Raw genomic sequence first — 15556 nt, 5'->3', positions numbered from 1 at the left:
TCTAATCGCGGTGTTCAGATGGTTTATATATAGCATAATGGATACCTGAGAGTGATTTCAGATAAATCTAATTGAGGGGTTAAGATGGTTTATATATAAAATAATGGATACCTGGGAATGATTACAGACTGGAATCTAATCGAGGGATTCAGATAGTTTGTATGTAGAATAGTGGATACCTGGGAGTGATTACAGACTGGAATCTAATCGAGGGATTCAGATAGTTTGTATGTAGAATAGTGGATACCTGGATGCGATTACAGACTGGAATCTAATCGAGGGATTCAGATAGTTTGTATGTAGAATAATGGATACCTGGATGCGATTACAGACTGGAATCTAATCGAGGGATTCAGATAGTTTGTATGTAGAATAGTGGATACCTGGGAGTGATTACAGACTGGAATCTAATCGAGGGATTCAGATAGTTTGTATGTAGAATAATGGATACCTGGATGCGATTACAGACTGGAATCTAATCGAGGGATTCAGATAGTTTGTATGTAGAATAGTGGATACCTGGGAGTGATTACAGACTGGAATCTAATCGAGGGATTCAGATAGTTTGTATGTAGAATAGTGGATACCTGGATGCGATTACAGACTGGAATCTAATCGAGGGATTCAGATAGTTTGTATGTAGAATAATGGATACCTGGATGCGATTACAGACTGGAATCTAATCGAGGGATTCAGATAGTTTGTATGTAGAATAGTGGATACCTGGGAGTGATTACAGACTGGAATCTAATCGAGGGATTCAGATAGTTTGTATGTAGAATAATGGATAACGGGGAGTGATTACAGACTGGAATCTAATCGAGGGATTCAGATAGTTTATATATAGAATAATGGATAACGGGGAGTGATTACAGACTGGAATCTAATCGAGGGATTCAGATAGTTTGTATGTAGAATAGTGGATACCTGGATGCGATTACAGACTGGAATCTAATCGAGGGATTCAGATAGTTTGTATGTAGAATAGTGGATAACGGGGAGTGATTACAGATTGGATCTGGTGAGTGTGAGAATGGCTGTGCTCTGTCTCTTCTCACTGAAGAAACGATAGATGCTCAGGGACAGGCAACCCTCCATGCCGCACTCCCCACAACCCCTGGAAATCCTTCCCTCATCCCAATTCAGTGAAGGGACGTCCCGACTTCACCAAGATTAGAGCATTTTAATGGTGTAACATTGCTCCAGTGCACAATCGGCCAAAAGGCTGTTGAAATGCTGAGAGGTTGCCCACCTTGGCAACCTCTGCTGAAACTGCAAAGCTGAGCACTAGAGTCACAGAGTCAAAGAGGTTTACAGCATGGAAACAGGCCCTTCAGCCCAACTTGTCCATGCCACCCTTTTTTTTAAAACCCCTAAGCTAATCCCAATTGCCCGCATTTGGCCCATATCCCTCTATACCCATGTAACTGTCTAAATGCTTTTTAAAAGACAAAATTGTACCCGCCTCTACTACTACCTCTGGCCGCTTGTTCCAGACACTCACCACCCTCTGTGTGAAATAATTGCCCCTCCAGACCCTTTTGTATCTCTCCCCTCTCACCTTAAACCTATGCCCTCTGGTTTTAGACTCCCCTACCTTTGGGAAAAGATATTGACTATCTACCTTGTCTATGCCCCTCATTATTTTATAGACCTCTATAAGGTCACCCCTCAGTCTCCTACGCTCCAAAGAAAAAAGTCCCAGTCTATTCAGCCTCTCCTTATAACTCAATCCATCAAGTCCCAGCAGCATCCTAGTAAATGTTTTCTGCACTCTTTCTAGTTTAATAATATCCTTTCTATAATAGGGTGACCAGAATTGCACACAGTATTCCAAGTGTGGCCTTACCAATGTCTTGTACAACATCAACAAGACGTCCCAACTCCTGTATTCAATGTTCTGACCGATGAAACCAAGCATGCTGAATGCCTTCTTCACCACTCTGTCCACCTGTGACTCCACTTTCAAGGAGCTATGAACATGTACCCCTCGATCTCTTTGTTCTGTAACTCTCCCCAATGCCCTACCATTAACTGAGTAAGTCCTGCCCTGGTTCAATCTACCAAAATGCATCACCTCGCATTTGTCTAAATTAAACTCCATCTGCCATTCATCAGTCCACTGGCCCAATTGATCAAGATTCCGTTGCAATTGGAGATAACTTTCTTCACTGTCCACTATGCCACCAATCTTGGTGTCATCTGCAAACTTACTAACCATGCCTCCTATATTCTCATCCAAATCATTAATACAAATGACAAATAACAGTGGACCCAGCACTGATCCCTGAGGCACACTGCTGGTCACAGGCCTCCAGTTTGAAAAACAACTCTCCACAACCACCCTCTGGCTTCTGTCAAGAAACCAATTTTGTATCCATTTAGAGACCTGACCCTGGATTCGCTGACAGCTGGAACTGTTGCTGGGTGCAGCATACCCTGGATAGGTGACATTCAGTCTCTGAGTTCAGTCAGAGCACAGCTCCTTCCAAATATTCAAGAACACAGGGATCCTGGTCCCTCGATACAGGGGCACAGGGATATGATGCCCTTTTTTCCCAGTTACCCTCAACCAGTCAGATAAACCCTTGGGGACAGAGAATGACACAACCACAGGTAATGGCTGAACTGATCACAAAGACAGACAGGCTCAGATCCTCCAATCTCAGGATGGTCGGAGACCAGACGTACCACAGGCGTATGCTAAAGGACCCCCTGGAAGTCCCAGCAGGTCACCGTGGGAATTACCTGGAAAGTTGGAGCTGACAGTGGGCAATTCTCCTGTTCTCCGGGACCCTCTGAGAACGTCTCCAACTCTGACTTAAGAGTCGGAGACTTCTGACAGTTCCAATTTAAATACTCAGGAAATGTTAGATAGAGAATAATCATGTCTAACAGCTGGGTAACCATACAACTGACACCCTCCCCCACCCCCCCGAATCACTCACACTGACCCTCCCCCAACTCCCCATCGATCCCCCATCTAGACACCCCTCACCCACCAACTTCCCCCACCACCCAAATGGATTTGCCCCCACTCATCCTCAGCCCTCCAACCCGACCCCACCTGACTAGCCCTTGACCCACCTTGACCCTACAATTCACCTGAGCTGACAACTCCTCCCACACTAACTTGACTATCCCTGATCCACCCACCCACCCACTGACCCACCCACCCACAGACCTGCCCACCCACTGACCCACCCACCCACAGACCTGCCCATCCACTGACCCACCCACCCACTGACCCACCCATCCACTGACCCACCCACCCACTGATCCACCCATCCATCACCTGCCATCCTACAACTCTACCTAAATACCATTCTGCCACCCTATCCACTTCAGCCATCTGCCACCATGCCACCCTATCTATCTAAACCCCTGCCAGTCTGCCCACCTGCCAGCCTAGCCCTTTGCTTACCCATCATTAGTGGTCTGATATAAAAAGGAGAAAGAACATGTCTGTGTGTGTGAGTGCGTGTATGTGTGGGAGTGTGTGTGCATGTGTGGGAGTGTGTGTGTGTGCATGTATGTGTGGGAGTGTGTGTGTGCATGTATGTGTGGGAGTGTGTGTGTGTGCATGCATGTGTGGGAGTGTGTGTGTGTGTGTGTGCATGTGTGGGAGTGTATGTGTGTGCATGTATGTGTGGGACTGTGTGTGTGTGTGTGCATGTGTGGGAGTGTGTGTGTGTGCATGCATGTGTGGGAGTGTGTGTGCATGCATGTGTGGGAGTGTGTGTGTGTGGGAGTGTGTGTGTGTGTGTGTGTGGGGCTAAAACAATTGCTCAGTGATGCCCTCTGTCACCCTATGGTGTATGTTTTAAACCACTGGCTTCACCCCCTTTGTCTTCCTCCGCTGTGTTGTCCTATCACCTGGGCCAAACGCTGTTTGACTCTCATCAGCCCAACTTTCCTGTGGGAATTGCCTGGGAAGTTGGAACTTCCCATGAGCAATTATTAATGTGTAGATTACCCAGCTTCATACGCTGAGGCAGAGGTTCCCCATGAGGGACATAGATAGGATGCAAGACTGGGCGGACAAGTGGCAGATGGACTTCAACCCAGATAAATGCGTCGTGGTCCATTTTGGCAGGTCAAATGGGATGAAGGAGTACAATATAAAGGGAAAGACTCTTAGTACTGTAGAGGATCAGAAGGACCTTGGGGTCCGGGTCCATAGGACTCTGAAATCGGCCCTGCAGGTGGAGGAGGTGGTTAAGAAGGCGTATGGTGTGCTGGCCTTTATCAATTGAGGGATTGAGTATAGGAGTCCGGGGATAATGATGCAGCTATATAAGACCCTCGTCAGACCCCACTTGGAGTACTGTGCTCAGTTCTGGTCGCCTCACTATATGAAGGATGTGGAAAAGATTGAAAGGGTGCAGAGGAGACTTACAAGGATGTTGCCTGGATTGAGTGGCATGCCTTATGAGGATAGGCTGAGGGAGCTCGGTCTTTTCTCCTTGGAGAGACGAAGGATGAGAGGAGACCTGATAGAGGTGTATAAGATGTTGAGAGGCATAGATCGGGTGGACTCTCAGAGGCTTTTTCCCAGGGTGGAAATGTCTGCTACGAGAGGACACAGGTTTAAGGTGCTGGGGGGTAGGTACAGGGGAGATGTTAGGGGTAGGTTTTTCACACAGAGGGTGGTGGGCGAGTGGAATCGGCTGCCGTCAGTGGTGGTGGAGGCGAACTCAATAGGGTCTTTTAAGAGACTCCTGGATGAGTACATGGAGCTTAATAGGATGGAGGGTTATAGGTAGGTCTAGAAGGTAGGGATGTGTTCGGCACAACTTGTGGGCCGAAGGGCCTGTTTGTGCTGTAGTTTTTCTATGTTTCTATGAGTTGCCAATCACCAGTTACTGGGAAATCTGTGGCATTAGTGTCAGGAAGATGACAGCTCACCCTGTGAGTTTCAAGAAATTGCATTAGTCACCATTTAATATCAGCATTGAAATTAGTAATGGCAACAGCACCTTTTTAATGCTGAGACTCCTGCAATGCCTTGGAACATCTCCGGTGTGGAAAGGAAACACTTGAAACTGTGGAGTCTCATTCCTGCAGTTTGTAACTTGTTGTTAAAGACGTTATTAAATTTCAGAGAGATGAGGGGGGGACGGAGTGGGGGGGCGGGGTGCGGTGGAGGGTGAAAGCGGCTTGGAAAAGAAGGCAAGCAAACAAATTGGGGAGGGGCCCATACTCTGTCCTGGGATGAAGGCACGAGATTCCGCATGGATCATTGCAATTAGCAGTGTGATGTTTACAAGGTCTGTTCCCTACATCCCAGCGCTGCTCATGTAATGGTGTTTGAGAGAGACGGTAATTAGCCCAAGAGCAAAACCAGTAAGAAGTCTCACTGCACCAGGTTAAAGTCCAACAAGGTTATTTGGAATCACAAGCTTTCGGAGCGCTGCTCCTTCAACATTCACCTGTTCTGCCCCCAATACACATGTTTAACCAAGCTCTGGCCTACACCACAGTCTTGTCATTTCTATTCAGTGTTATACGCAGTGAGGATGAGTTATCATCCACTTTCCACCAGACCTGAACCTTAATATCATGTCAGCAATAGCTAAAAATAATCTCCACAATGCAGCTGGTGAGAAGCACTGCAGTGCACAGCTTTTGCAGCCGTTTCTCAAATGTAGCTAACTCTGAGAGGTAGCACTGTCATTCACTGGTCAGCCCGAGCTGTCCTGAACTCTATAACTGAGAGATTGTTAAGTGCCGCTAGGGCATTAAGAGGCAGTCACATAGTTCACATAGGCCAGACCAGGTATGGCATTAGCTGGATCTTAGGCGGATTGGAAAGCGGCTAATGTTACGCCGCTGTTTAAAAACGGAAATAGACAAAAGGCGGGTAACTACAGGCCGGTTAGCTTAACGTCTGTAGTTGGGAAAATGCTGGAATCCATCATTAAAGAAGAAATAGCAGGCCATCTGGATAAGAATGGTTCGATTAAGCAGACGCAGCATGGATTCATGAGGGGAAAGTCGTGCTTGACGAACTTGTTGGATTTTTATGAAGATGTGACTAGTGCAGTTGACGGAGGGGAACCGGTAGATGTGGTGTTTTTGGATTTCCAAAAGGCCTTTGATAAGGTGCCTCACAAAAGGTTGCTGAAGAAGATTGGGTCACACGGAGTTGGGGGTAGGGTGTTAGCGTGGATTGGGGATTGGTTATCCAACAGGAAGCAGAGAGTCGGAATAAATGGGTGCTTTTCTGGTTGGCGGATGGTAACTAGTGGCGTGCCGCAGGGATCGGGACTGGGGCCTCAACTATTTATCATTTATATAGACGATCTGGAGGAGGGGACTGAGTGTAGGGTAACAAAGTTTGCAGACAACACAAAGATAAGCGGAAAAGTGAATCGTGTGGAGGGCGTAGAATGTCTGCAGAGAGATTTGGACAGGCTGAGTGAGTGGGCAAGGATCTGGCAGATGGAATATAACGTTGACAAATGTGAGGTTATTCACTTTGGAGGAAATAATAGCAAATTGGATTATTATCTAAATGGAAAAAAATTACAACATGCTACTGTGCAAAGGGACCTGGGGGTCCTTGTGCATGAGACGCAAAAACGCAGTCTGCAGGTGCAACAGGTGATCAAGAAGGCAAATGGGATGTTGGCCTATATCGCAAGGGGGATAGAATATAAAAGCAGAGATGTCTTGCTGCATCTGTACAGGGCATTGGTGAGGCCACAGCTGGAATACTGTGTGCAGTATTGGTCCTCTTATTTGCAGAAGGATATATTGGCCTTGGAGGGAGTGCAGAGAAGGTTCACCAGGTTGATACCAGAGATGAGGGGTGTTGATTATGAGGAGAGACTGAGCAAATTGGGTTTGTACTCGTTGGAATTTAGAAGGCTGAGGGGGGATCTTATAGAGACCTATAAGATAATGAAGGGGCTGGATAGGGTAGAGGTGGAGAGATACTTTCCACTTAGAAAGGAAACTAGAACTAGAGGGCACAGCCTGAAAATAAAGGGGGGTCAGTTTAGGACAGAGTTGAGGAGGAACTTCTTCTCTCAGAGGGTGGTGAATCTCTGGAATTACTCTGCCCACTGAAGTGGTGGAGGCTACCTCGCTGAATATGTTTAAATCATGGATAGATGGATTCCTGATCGGTAAGGGAATTAGGGGTTATAGGGATCAGGCGGGTAAGTGGAACTGATCCACTTCAGATCAGCCATGATCTTATTGAATGGCGGGGCAGGCTCGAGGGGCTAGATGGCCTACTCCTGCTCCTATTTCTTATGTTCTTAACCTGCAGTACATTAGAATCATAGAATCCTGACAGTGCAGAAAAAGGCCACTCGGCCTATACAGTCTGTACCGACTCGCTGACAGATATTGTACCGAGGCTCTCTCCCTCGCCCTATCCCCATAACCCCGCACATTTACCATGGCTAATCCCTCTAACCTACACCTCTTGGGGCAATTTAGCACGGCCAATCCACTAACCTGCAAATCTTTGGACTGTGGGAGGAAACCGGAGCACCCGGAGAAAACCCATGCAGACACGGGGAGAATGTGCAAACTCCACACAGACAGTGACCCGAGCCGGGAATCGAACCCGGGTCCCCGGCACTGTGAGGCAGCTGTGCTAACCACTGTGCCACCATGCCACCCGTCAGCCAGTTATGTTTACAGCATTTGTGGCCATGAATTTTTCTGATATTTGCATCCAAGTTATTAGATTCATTGAATTTAAGCTCACAACTTTCCTCTGGTCGGATTTGAACTCCAAGTTATCAGCTCCAGTGGCTTAGCCACTGTACCACCCTGCAGCCAGCCTTTGCTTGGGGCTGGGTTAGAGATGATTGCTTTAAAGGTTGGGTCTCCTCACAGGGACCTCACTGGGTGAGCTGCCCTCTGGGCACCCATGGGTTTTCCTGACCCTTTAGTTGTCTCTAATCGGAAGATCAGTTCCTGCCCTTCTTATCAATGGTCTGCAAATCCAGGCCTACTTCCAGCCCTCTCAGTGTTAGTTACTTCAGCAGTTGGGAGGTTACAGGGCTCTCACGAATATATCACAATACTTTCAACTTGTCACAGTGATAAGGAAACAGGAATATTTCTGGTGGAAAGGGAAATGGATTAGAACACTCAGCCTGCTGTGTATAACAGAACATAAGAACTAGGAGCAGGAGTAGGCCATCTGGCCCCTCGAGCCTGCTCCGACATTCAATAAGATCATGGTTGATCTCTTCCTGGACTCAGCTCCACTTACCCGCCCACTCACCATAACCCTTTATTCCTTTACTGTTCAAAAAATTATCTATCCTTGCCTTAAAAACATTCAATGAGGTAGCCTCAACTGCTTCACTGGGCAGGGAATTCCACAGATTCACAACCCTTTGTGTGAAGAAGTTCCTCCTCAACTCAGTCCTAAATCCGCTTCCCCTTATTTTGAGGCTATGCCCCCTAGTTCTGGTTTCACCCGCCAGTGAAAACAACCTCCCTGCTTCTATCTTATCTATTCCCTTCACAATTTTATGTTTTTGGAAGATCGTCTCTCATTTTTCTACAGGAGACCAGAGCCTCTCCAAACACGAGTCAAGTTCATCTTTGCAGTGTCTCACTGTGCACGTGGGAACAATTTTAACCTAACGTGCTGGGTGAAAATCCCACAGGAAGAGGTGGCAGTCTGCTTTACACCTCCACAATAACACTATTAACCATTGGGAGTAAAATTGAGTGAGGGATTAAACCAGCATTGCACCCAATTCCATCACTTTTCCAGTGATGGGTTATGTTAAAATTGCCCTGTCTATCTGTAGATAAAAGCAAAATACTGCGGATGCTGGAATCTGAAACAAAAACAGAAAATGCTGGAAAATCTCAGCAGGTCTGACAGCATCTGTGGGGAGAGAATGGAGCCAACGTTTCCAGTCTGGATGACTCTTGATCAAAGGATGACAAGTCATCCAGACTCGAGCTCTATTCTCTCTCCACAGATGCTGTCAGACCTGCTGAGATTTTGCAGCATTTTCTGTTTCTGTGCCTGTCCTCTCTCTCTCACTCCCTCTGGGTAATCACAACTGGGCTGAAACACAAAATGTGGAAGTTATATTGACAGACACTTGGCAACACGGGACTTGAATATTGTCAAAAAGGGAGACATGTCGCAGAAGTTTTTTGCCTTACATTCATCAGGATTCCAAATTTCAAACAATCACAACAATTTATACTGCAGGAGAAAAGGGTGCTGATTGGACACCAAATCGACTCTGATTGGCTGAGACATTATCATGGAGAAAATAACAGGAAACTATAGGCTCACCAAGCTTCCGGGCAATTCAAAAAAAGCCACAAGGCTTGAACCTATTCCTCTTGTGTGCAGAGAGCGGGTTCCTGTGTGTGAATGTATGTCACTTCTGTCAAGGGTAACTGAGTCATGTTATAAACTCACAGCAATAAGAACAGTGGGACTGTTTAAAAATGAGGAGCGCTGTTCTGTAGGAAGCTGTCAGATACTGAACGCAATATTAAAAAAAGGCAGCAGCAACTTCAGAAAGCTGCTGTCTGTAACCAGGGTGTTGGACAGCAAAGAGAGAGCCAGCAACCTGCTCCCAACCCATTCCCAGAGCACCGATTAAACAGAAAATGCTGGAAACACCAACAACTGGCTTGGTGGGCCTTGGGACAAGAGTAAAGAGCGTGTGTGCTGCCAATGAGCATTGCCAGCAGAGTTGTAGCTCCTCTGTGTGCAGGACTATTGGTGACGGTTACGGCAATGACTTTCTGGAGTAACAGTGGGTTTTGTGTTGTCTTCAATCTCAGGGGAGTACTGCCTGGAGCCTGCCGAACCTGACTATGGGTATTTTGTGCATCAAAAGCCTCGCTACGCTGAGAATTCCTCGATTCACTTCTTCTGCCTGCGAGGTTACAGGCTATCTGGACCTGTCACCATGGCCTGCATGAGGAATCGCAGCAACAAATTGGGCTGGATACCTCCTGAACTCCCTGTGTGTAACTGTAAGTAATGTGGAACCTACAGTCCGACAGTGTGCCATTCAACCATTAACTCTGTGCTAGAATCTGCCTCCATTGATACACCTCGTTTAGCCTCTTTCTTCTGTTCATTTCCCATCCCCTTCAATGTCTCTCTTGGATATCTATCCGACATACCTCTGTTTCTTTTCTCTCCCTCTATCTCACTGGTATCTCGACATGGTCTCTCTGACTTTTCCCCCCTCTCTCTCTGTTCCCCCTTTCTTTGTTGTTGTTCTTTTCTTGGCCTCTGGTCTCTTTCTCACTCGAGTATTGATATTGATTGCTCTCTCCCTCTCTTTGTCTCTCGTTCTCTTTCATTCCCTCTCGCTCGCTCCTCTTTTTTTCACCGCACTCCAGCCTTTTTCTTCCTCCCTCACTTGCAGAGCCTTCTCTTCTTCATTAGTCACTGGCCTCTTTCATTCTCTCTTCCTCTTCATTTTGTGTTCAAAATACTACACAGTATTTTCTCATTTCTGAACCCCCTGTCTTTAGACCAAAGTCCATCTCCTGCTCTAATTTCTTTCTGGTGTTCTGGTTCCTATATAAACTACTTTTAACTTGAGCTTACTTCATCATTTCCTCTTGATTTATCCCATCTTCTCTTTCTATGCATTTTACCTTGGTTGATGCCATAAGGGTTTTATATAACTTGCATATATCACAATGCCTGCACTTTGTGACTAATTGACATAGAAACATAGAACATAGAAACATAGAAAACCTATAGCACAATACAGGCCCTTCAGCCCACAAAGTTGTGCCGAACATGTCCCTACCTTAGCGATTACTAGGCTTACCTATGACCCTCTATCTTACTAAGTTCCATATACTTATCTAAAAGTCTCTTATAGAACATAGAACATAGAACAGTACAGCAGAGAACAGGCCCTTCGGCCCACGATGTTGTGCCGAGCTTTATCTGAAACCAAGATCAAGCTATCCCACTCCCTATCATCTTAAAAGACCCTATCGAATTCGCCTCCACCACCATTGCCGGCAGCCGATTCCACACACCCACCACCCTCTGAGTGAAAGATTTACCCCTGACATCTCCTCTGTACCTACTCCCCAGCACCTTGAACCTGTGTCCTCTTGTGGCAACCATTTCAGCCCTAGGAAAAAGCCTCTGACTGTCCACTCGATCAATACCTCTCAACATCTTATACACCTCTATCAGGTCACCCCTCATCCTTCGTCTCTCCAAGGAGAAAAGGCCGAACTCAACCTATCCTCATAAGGCATGCCCCCCAACCCAGGCAACATCCTTGTAAATCTCCTCTACACTCTTTCTATGGCTTTCACGTCCTTCCTGTAATGAGGCGACCAGAACTGAGCACAGTACTCCAAGTGGGGTCTGACCAGGGTCCTATATAGCTGCAACATTGTCTCACGACTCCTAAACTCAATTCCTCGATTGATGAAGGCCAATACACCATACGCCGCCTTAACCACAGCCTCAACCTGCACAGCTGCTTTGAGCATCCTATGAATTTGGACCCCAAGATCCTTCTAATCTTCCACACTGCCCAGAGTCCTACCATTAATATTATATTCCGCCATCCTATTTGACCTGCCAAAATGAACCACCTCACATTTATCTGTGTTAAACTCCATCTGCCACTTCTCCGCCCAGTCTTGCATCCTATCAATGTCTCGCTGCAACTTCTGACATCCCTCCACACTATCCACAACACCTTTGGTGGGGAAGGAGAGTTACAGCCCAGCTGGCCTGGGTTTAAATGTCCTGGATTTAAGTGCCCTTACTCTCAGGGCAGGTGATGGCCTAGCAGTATTATCGCTCGACTATTAATCCAGAAACTCAGCTGATGTTCTGGGGACTTGGGTTCGAATCTCACCACAGCAGATGGTGAAATTTGAATTCAATATAAATCTGGAATTAAGAATCTACTGATGACCATGAAACCATTATCGGAAAAACCCATCTAGTTCACTGATGTCCTTTAGGGAAGGAACTCTGCCGTCCTTACCTGGTCTGGCCTACAAGTGACTCCAGACCCACAGCAATGTGGTTAACTCTCAACTGCCCTCGGGCAACTAGGGATGGACAATAAATGCTGGCCCAGCCAGCGATGCCCATGTCCCACGAATGAATTTAAAAAGTGACGCCATCACCCAAATCTACAGTCCCTCGCGCAGTATTTTAAGCTGAGATTGATTATTTTTTTAACCATGCAGTTTTGATGTTCAATTCTGTTCCGGACAGTAGATTTTGCTGGAAAGGGTTTCAGTGTTGTATTAGTTCCTAAACAACTTGATTAGCTGGCTCATTGCATTTAATCCCTGACCTTCACTTCAGTTAGAGAAGAGTAATTGTTATGGTGTGTGTAGAACAGGGTCCAGCTGGGTCCTGATTTCACTGCCTCACACCAGCGTTGTAACTGCTGATTTACGGTCTATCTCCTCCTCCCTGGATAGTGCTGTGTGGTTTAGAGCGTCACCAGACTGAAGATACCATCACATCCTCCTGCTCATTGACTTGTTAGCATCACACGCGCACTGCATGGTTGAGGCCTTATGTGGGTGACCTTCTCACCTATCCCCAAAAAAAATACCTGAGGTACATGCAGAGGACTAAAATAATGATGATTTTGCTTTGACGAAGATGTGAAACAGATTGTTCTTGCTCCTGGCCTGTGGTGGAGTTTGGAGAGTTCGAGGTCACCCAACCTCAATGATGTTTCAGGGAAACTCTCTTCTTTTTTCAGTTGTTGTCTGCCGAGTTCTAAGCATTGCGAACGGAGAGGTGGAGAACAGGACCTACCGAGTGGACGATATACTCGAGTTCCACTGCCTGACTGCCTTCCACCTCGACTTGCTGTCATCAGAGCTTCCTCCCAGGTGTCAGGAGGGCGGAGTGTGGAGTACAATCCCCAGCTGTCTCAGCAACTCTGTCACACCACTTTCACCAGGTGAGGGAGCAAGGATGGGGAGATGAGGGGGAAGAGGATGGAGGGAGGAATATGGAGGAAGGGGAAAGGGGCAGGGATCAAGGAGAAGAGGGGAGGAGAGTGGAGGGAGAGGGAGGAAGGGAGGGAGCAAGGAGCAGGAGGGAGGTGTAATGTTGTATGTTATGTCATGGAGAGGCTTGTGTGGTTAAACAATAGCTGATTATATATAAATATACAGGATATTGTCCTGACTAGGTGCTATCTTCATGCTGACCTTTACCACACTCACTACTACACTACTTCTTCCAACTGACTCTCGATACCATGTGGACAGTATTGTTTCCCCAGTCGCATGCCCAGGGGTGACATGGTAGCACAGTGGTTAGCACTGCTGCCTCACAGCGCCAGGGACCTGGGTTCAATTCCGGCCTCGGGTCACTGTCTGTGTGGAGTTTGCACATTCTCCTCGTGTCTGCGTGGGTTTCTCTGGGTGCTCTGGTTTCCTCCCACAGTCCAAAGATGTGTGGGTTAGGTTGATTGGCCATGCTAAATTGACCCTTAATGTCAGGGGGACTCGCTTGGGTAAATGCTTGGGGTTATGGGAATAGGGCCAGGTGGGATTGTGGTCGGTGCAGACTCGATGGGCCGAATGGGCTCCTTCTGCACTGTGGGATTCTATGATTCTATGAGTCCCTACATTAACCCTTACAGTCCCAAACACCCTAATACTACATCTCCCCCCCAAGTCTTCACCAAAATGTATTTACAAGAATATTGACATGCTAACCCTTCTCCCTTCAAGTCTCTGACTTTACAGACTCAGATGGACTGCAACCACTCTTCCAGATCTCGTTTTTTTCCAGTTTGGAAGAGTGCTCATCGCAACTATTTTACAAATAGACGAACTGGGAACAGGAGGAGGCTGTAGAACATAGAACATTACAGCGCAGTACAGGCCCTTCGGCCCTCGATGTTGCGCCGACCAGTGAAACCAATCTAAAGCCCATCTAACCTACACTATTCCAATATCATCCATATGTTTATCCGATAACCATTTGAATGCTCTTAATGTTGAAACATTCCACACCCTTACTACTCTCTGAGTAAAGAACCTACCTCTAACATCTGTCCTATATCTATCACCCCTCAATTTAAAGCTATGTCCCCTCGTGCTAGCCATCACCATCCGAGGAAAAAGGCTCTCACTATCCACCCTATCTAATCCTCTGATCATCTTGTATGCCTCTATTAAGTCACCTCTTAACCTTCTTCTCTCTAACGAAAACAACCTCAAGCCCCTCAGCCTTTCCTCATACGATTTTCCCACCATACCAGGCAACATCCTGGTAAATCTCCTCCGCACCCTTTCCAACACTTCCACATCCTTCCTGTAATGCGGCGACCAGAACTGTACGCAATACTCCAAGTGCGGCCGCACCAGAGTTTTGTACAGTTGCAACATGACCTCCTGGCTCCGAAACTCAATCCCTCTCCCAATAAAAGCTAACACACCGTACGCCTTCTTAACAACCCTATCAACCTGGGTGCCAACTTTCAGGGATCTATGCACATGGACACCCAGATCCCTCTGTTCATCAACACTACCAAGTATCTTACCATTAGCCCAGTACTCTGTATTCCTGTTACTCCTTCCAAAGTGAATCACTTCGCACTTTTCCGCATTAAACTCCCATTTGCCACCTCTCAGCCCAGCTCTGCAGCTTATCTATGTCCCTCTGTAACCTGCCACTTCCCTCCACACTGTCTACAACTCCACCGACTTTAGTGTCATCCGCAAATTTACTAACCCATCCTTCTATGCCCTCATCCAGGTCATTAATAAAAATGACAAACAGCAGTGGCCCCAAAACAGATCCTTGCGGTACACCACTAGTAACTGAACTCCAGGATGAATATTTCCCATCAACCACCACCCTCTGTTTTCTTACAGCTAGCCAATTCCTGATCCAAACCACTAAATCACCCTCAATCCCATGTGTCCGTATTTTCTGCAAAAGCTTACCATGGGGAACCTTATCAAATGCTTTGCTGAAATCCATATACACCACATCAACTGCTTTACCCTCATCCACCTCTTTGGTCACCTTCTCAAAGAACTCAATAAGGTTTGTGAGGCACGACCTACCCTTCACAAAACCGTGCTGACTATCCCTAATCAAATTATTCCTTTCCAGGTGATTATAAATCCTATCTCTTATAATCCTTTCCAATACTTTGCCCACAACAGAAGTAAGGCTCACCGGTCTATAATTACCAGGGTTGTCCCTACTCCCCTTTTTGAATAAGGGGACAACATTTGCTATCCTCCAGTCTTCTGGCACTGTTCCAGTAGACAATGACGACCCAAAGATCAAAGCCAAAGGCTCTTCAATCTCCTCTCCAACCTCCCAGAGAATCCTAGGATAAATCCCATCCGGCCCAGGGGACTTATCTATTTTTACCCTTTCCAGAATTGCTAACACCTCCTCCTTATGAACCTCAATCCCATCCAGTCCAACAGCCTGCATCTCAGTACTCCCCTCGACACTGTCCCTCTCCAGTGTGAATACTGACGAAAAATATTCATTTAGTGTCTCTCCTATCTCTTCAGACTCCACGCACAACTTCCCACTCCTGTCCTT

General features: G+C 46.7%; 1 protein-coding gene across 1 annotated transcript in view; it reads left to right on the top strand.

The window, feature by feature from the left end:
• susd4 (sushi domain containing 4) overlaps positions 1 to 15556 on the top strand; it is a 197066-nt gene that overhangs the window by 82499 nt on the left and 99011 nt on the right. The window contains exons 3-4 of the mRNA XM_078213637.1: positions 9793 to 9987; positions 12732 to 12935. Of these exons, the coding sequence (XP_078069763.1) occupies positions 9793 to 9987; positions 12732 to 12935 (399 nt within the window). The remainder of the gene's footprint in view (positions 1 to 9792; positions 9988 to 12731; positions 12936 to 15556) is intronic.

This window comes from Mustelus asterias, chromosome 5, assembly GCF_964213995.1.
Source record: "Mustelus asterias chromosome 5, sMusAst1.hap1.1, whole genome shotgun sequence".
NCBI classification, from domain to species: Eukaryota; Metazoa; Chordata; class Chondrichthyes; order Carcharhiniformes; family Triakidae; genus Mustelus; species Mustelus asterias.
The sequence above is the reverse complement of the archived record's forward strand: the minus strand, read 5'-3'. Positions and strand labels throughout refer to the sequence as shown.